The 5,655-nt window shown below is 54.8% G+C and overlaps 1 protein-coding gene across 3 annotated transcripts in view; it reads left to right on the top strand.

Annotated features, from left to right (window-relative positions):
* The first annotated feature begins 536 nt into the window (after positions 1-536).
* Positions 537-5,655, top strand: part of LOC113217911 (paired box protein Pax-6-like) — a 38,577-nt gene continuing 33,458 nt past the window's right edge. For all 3 annotated transcript variants that reach the window (XM_026438001.2, XM_026438000.2, XM_026438002.2), the window contains exon 1: positions 537-1,090. In XM_026438001.2, the coding sequence (XP_026293786.1) occupies positions 784-1,090 (307 nt within the window). In that variant the 5' untranslated portion in view covers positions 537-783. The remainder of the gene's footprint in view (positions 1,091-5,655) is intronic.

Below are 5,655 nucleotides of genomic sequence, written 5' to 3'. Positions count from 1 at the left end.
TTGCCGCAGGTGGGCGTCCGAACAGGTATGCCTACCATACCATGGCACCACCCTATGACCCCGTGCGAGTATACAAACCGTCCGCACGCCTGCATGCGGTACAAAATATGTAAATTAAGGGGGTCTATGGTCTTTCGGTGAACCACCCGAATATAACTATTTGCGTAAAATTCTGTTTAATCGACGGCTGCATTTATAACACGGGATAGCCAGGCGGGTGGGGTATTGCCGTGGCGCTCCAGGCGCACCCCGGCGCACCCCGCGAGCGCCCTGACCGCGCCGCCCGCAGTGCGCGGGCACGCCGCGGCGGCAGCACCGTCGCGGCGCCCGCACCCGCCGCACGGTGTGGCACCCCCCACTCCCGCGGGGCTTCCCTCACCGTCGCACCCGCGGCGCCAGCGCAGCGCAGCGGCCATCGCCACCCAACCCGGCTGGTGCGCCCGGCGCGCTCAGCTCAGGCTGCCCCAGGCCCCGCCCCCTCGCCGCCCCGCCGGCCCCGCCCCACCGGGCGCGCGCGCCGGGAGCCCCTCAGTAGCTCCCAGGAAGGCACCCAGGCCGCAGGCTCGACGCCGCCGCTCCGCCGCCCCAGACACCGGCACCCGCGTGGCCCCCGAGGCGCCGCCCCGCCGCGAGTGCGCGTGTTCTCCAGTGAAGCAGTGCGTCGTCGTGGTGACCGCGGCGGTGACAGTGCCAGTGCCAGTGCTCCCCTAACCCCCACCCCCCCGTGCTCGGGGATGCTCGTATGACCGCCCCGCTGTGCTCCGCACCCCCCTGCAGCGCACCATGTTGGTGACCAGCCCGTCGGCCACCACCAACTCAGTCACCGGGAAGTGCGTCACGGACTTCTCCGTCACCAGCATCTGCTGCGGCCTGGCCAAGGCGCCCCGCTGCGCGGACGACGACGGCCCCGCGGGGACCCCGAGGCCCCACACCGGGGTGGCCGCCGTCACCAGCAGCAGCAACAACAACAATAACAACAATAACATCAACAATAACAATAACAACCCGCTGAGCAAAAGCGCAATGGAACTGCCGTCGTCATCGCCCAGCATTCTCCCCGGATCGTCGCCGCCGGCTCACCAGGCACCAGGTAGGAGCGCACGCTGAGCGAGGCGGGTCGGCACGAGCGAATCACAGCCCGCCAGGAGCGAGGGGCGTTCAGTACCCTTCACGGGTTGCGTACAAGCTGCCGCGGCTAAACACTGTCGACCGGAAATCCGCAGCGTGTCATAATTTGCCCGCCAGATCGGCTCCCGCGCATCCACTTGATTCTGAATGCATTCACTTGCCCCCTCCGTGCGGCCGCTACTGTGCTTCCCGCTTCCGGTAGCCGCCCTGCGTGCGCATCACGCCTACCTCCCCCCTCTAATCACTCATTCTGCACCAACCTCTCTTTATCCGCCGCAGACCATTCATTCGTCCCTCCCGCATTATATCCGAAGGGGCGTTTAGGCGGGCGTTAAAACGCCGGTTAAGGACCTCTCCGCAGTCCATATCGTCGACTTTAACTGCGCCGGCCCTGACCATATCATGGAGGCGGACTGGAATGGGTCGCTCGCGTTTCGCCACGTGTCGCGCCGTGTCCCCGCGCGCGGGCCAGGACGGACCGGGCCCCTGGGCGCGCGGAGACGACCGACACGGGACACTTTTTATCAAAACGACCGGACCTGACCGGCTTGTCCAGAGCGCGCCGTGTTCTCTTTCTGTCTCTCTCTCTCTCGTCTCTCTCATACAAAAGGCGAGCAGTCGTCGTCGCCAATTGCTCCGAATCGCGCCAAACATTTCAATAAAACCGCTTTCTTTACAGCGCGCCCGGTAGTTTGGGCGCGGTCATCTCCGCCGCGGCCGGGCGCCTTGCCAATAAGCCCGAGACCTTTAACGCGCGCGCGCGCGAGTGTCTCTCCTCCTCTCATTTGACGACCGCTTGTGTCGCGCCTCCTTTTATTTTACCTTTTTCTTTTCCCGCTGCGCGCCCGTTTTTTAACACCCCGGCTGGCCGGCCGCTCGGCCGTAAATGTTTCCCTCAATGACATGATAATGCTCCTCCCCGTGCCGGCGCGCGCGTGCTCTGCTCCGCTCCCCGCCGCCGCGCCCCCCGCCGCTGATAACCGCGGGACAAACGACGCCTCTCGCGCTTTACAAATAGTAACGACAATTAATCACACCCATGTGCCGCAATCTCTGCCCGGCATCGCCAAAAGGGCGCGCTTTTTAATTTGCCGCGCGCCGCGACTTTCTGCCGCTCCGCCGCTGATAACGATAAGCATCAGCCGTATGCTCCCCCCCCCCTTCCACCTTCCCCCTTGAGCCACGCCGACACACGGCGCCCCCGCACCCCACGGCTTCAAGCTAGAAAAAATAAACAAAATATTAACAGAACAGAAAGGCTGCATAATATATCTTTTAAATAATAAACGCACGGCAAATGCTGGTACTTGTTCTAATACACATGAGCCTGGTGTATGCAAGAACATTAAATAAGGACACACAAATTTACTCGATATATATAGGTATTTCTGCCTGAATCTCTGTAAATTACTTGTTTCTTAGCACGTTCCAATTTTCACCCAGAGGACTTTATTCTTTTTTTCAAAATTATTTTTATTTTTGTTGCTTTTTCTGACTATTGAAGTAACATGTGAAAGAAATTCGGTCTTTTCTTAGAACCATGCTATTCCAAATGACTGAGACAATGACAGTAGACGACAGATAGGAATCTATCAGTAATATTGAATGTACCTAACGCTGTCCTGGATAGTAATAACGATTATATCAAGTTAAGTGGTTCTTATATGCTCTAATAATAGCCGAAAATAAAAGAAATGGTCTAGAATAAGATTGCATTTAATTCTTGGAACGACTCATCTGACGAATCACGTTTAAAAGGGGCAATTAGGGACGTTTTCGCATCCTCATGGTTTTTTTATTTGCGTGCTGCAGCACCTGATTTACGTCAGATTCTGGCTTATGTTTATCAGACGCCTAATCAGAACAAAGGCGCAACAAGACAAATCCTCAGATCGGGTCCACGAAAACGCCCCCATGGTAAACTGCACTTCTTTGCTTGCACAAACAATTTCCTTTTGTAATTACATGCAAAGGGCCCCGGTGCGCGGGACGCGGCCCGCCAGTCACGGAGTGCAACAACATTTTGAGCAATGCAGGAAAAAAAATATTATCGAAACGATGCAAATTTGTAGCAGCAGCGGTGGCGGCAGCGCCATGCAGCCAGCCTGCCCCTCCCACCTCCTGCTCCTGCAAGCCGCGCCGCCGCCTGCAGGCCGGCCCGTCCTGCGGACACGTTACCTGCACGCGAACAACACAGTGAGTTACAGGGATTAGGCGTGGCGCGGCGTGGCGTGGCGTGCCGCACGCAACGCGGGGCCCCCGGCCGGCCTGCACGGCCTGCACCGGCCTGCGCCCGCTGCTCTCTCAATTGTTAACGCGCGCTCCTTGCGAGACAACCACACATGGCAAGCACAAGTAGCAGAAGTAGTGGTGGTAGTGGGTGACGCGTCATCAAGTTTACTTGTTGTTGTTGTTTCTTTTGCGATGCGATAGCTCCAACCCTTTGCGGGCGCGCACCGCACATGGACACGCGGACACACGCACTAGCTGAAGCAAGAGGCTCACCCGTTTTCCTCTTCCGCCGATGATTATAGAAATTAATCGAGATTAATTTTACATGATTATCCTCCTTTCGTGGAGAACAATAATTACCGGGTACAAATAATGTTAATAGTAGTCTGTGTGTGTGTGTGTGTGTGATATGCAGATAGTTGTACGCAGAAATATGGTTATCTGTCGATAATAGGGTCGCGTCTTTCCCTTTTATTAACCATCACTTAATTTCTACTCAGTCCTCCTGTGGCAATAGGCCACACACACATACATGCGAGCTAATCTTCTACTTTTCACGAAATAAAAGATTGTGGTTAGGTTATAATTAGACGACAACCTTGTGCGGCGTGCGTGCCTGCTGAGCACTCGCACTATCTCAGAGCGCAAAAATTCTCCAAACGACTGGAAAAATAAGCGGAACGGTAATGATGAGAGTGATTACCAGCAACAGTCAGCCAGACAATTAACTAAAGTTCGCGGGTCTCTGCGAGCTTCGCAAGCGCTCCCTGGGAACGAAACGGAAGGAATAAAGTGCAGAGGCATCCGCTTATATACGCGAGGCAGAAAAATTCATGTCGATTTGTGAGACTCTTAATTTTACAATCCTATATGCGACTTTTACGTTTCTTTTGGAGACGAGAAATTTTATAATTTTAGTTATGGTACTTAACAGAAATTATCAGTCCTCTGTTTTTCATTTGTTAATCTGTTAGCAAAAATTTTAAAGTAAAGTAACGACGAAAATACTGTTTAAGTCGTTTTGTTGGCAAGAGCAATTGAATTACTGTCCCTGCACACTAAAACCTTATGTTTCTTTAAATTCAAAGTTTTGTATTTTTCTGAGCATGCACCAACAACCTTTAAAACGCCAGCCTGACCAAATTTCTCCACGGACTGCACGCTAAAATGTATTTGTATAGTTTTGTGAAATGTTGTGCGCAAAGTATGATTTCCTAAATAAAGGCACAAAATTGATAGTATAGCATAAATGTCTGAAAGAAAATATTGCTTGAATTCGTACAAACAAAAGATACAAATCCAGTTAGTGTGTTGCGTACTAAAAAATATCATGCAGTAGAGGAAAAGAGAGAACCATAAGATACACGAATAAAAATGTGTGTTGACGTTGCCAGTAAAGAGGGGGTTGCGTTTATGGGTCGGCGACACCAGGTGAGCGAGCGACCAGGCGGCGGCAGCGTCCATAGCACCGACGTGCTTTACAATTCATTTAGCGATTAAGACACGGGCTGTGAACTTGGCCAAGGGGGAAGACGGCTGGGGGGCCGCGGCTAGGCGCACTCAGTGAGCCAGTGACTCTGTACCAATTACGTCGCGCTACATCACTTTTTAATCGCGTACAGATTAAAGCGTCGTCAAGCAAGGCCCCGCGCCGCCATAGGCGCACTGTCAATACAGCGCTCTACCTGGCTCTATCTGACGTGCGACTAGCCGACGACTTTCAGTTCAATTACAGGAGGGAGAGGGAGAGGGAGAGGCGCAATAACAAACCGGTGCGTGAAATAGCCACGACGGCCCGCCACCTCTGACCACGTTATGTTACGAATAACTCCGGCGCGCAAGGGGAACAAAGACAAAGATAAATCCCCCCCCCCCCCCACACACACATACACGTGTACGCACGGGGCGGCGGCGGTAGCTTTTGAAAAAGCGATAAAAATCATTTCTCTCAATAAGTTTCTCCCGGGGACCGGCCGGCGCGCAGCATGACCCCCCGGGGGGCCCTGGCCGGCCCCGCCAGAGCGGTGGTCGCGGCGCGCTCCTGTGATACCCCCCGAGGGGCCCTGGCCGGCCCGGGGGCCCCGCGCGGGCGGCGCGCAGGCGGCCTCCAAATCGGTATCGGTAATGATGTGTCCCGTTAGTAATACAATAATGTGCGCTACACGCTTCGCGGACGCTTCACGACCGACGCTTCACGCGACTCCCGCCGCCACCCGCCGTCGCATTCTCACGAACCGACCGTCGTTAGCGCCGACGCGCCCCGTGTTCGAATCCACCCCCCTTCTTTCCCCCCCC

The sequence above is a fragment of the Frankliniella occidentalis genome, unplaced genomic scaffold (assembly GCF_000697945.3).
Source record: "Frankliniella occidentalis isolate FOCC.00 unplaced genomic scaffold, Focc_3.1 Scaffold304, whole genome shotgun sequence".
Lineage (NCBI taxonomy): Eukaryota > Metazoa > Arthropoda > Insecta > Thysanoptera > Thripidae > Frankliniella > Frankliniella occidentalis.
This window is presented reverse-complemented; position numbering and strand designations above follow the sequence as displayed.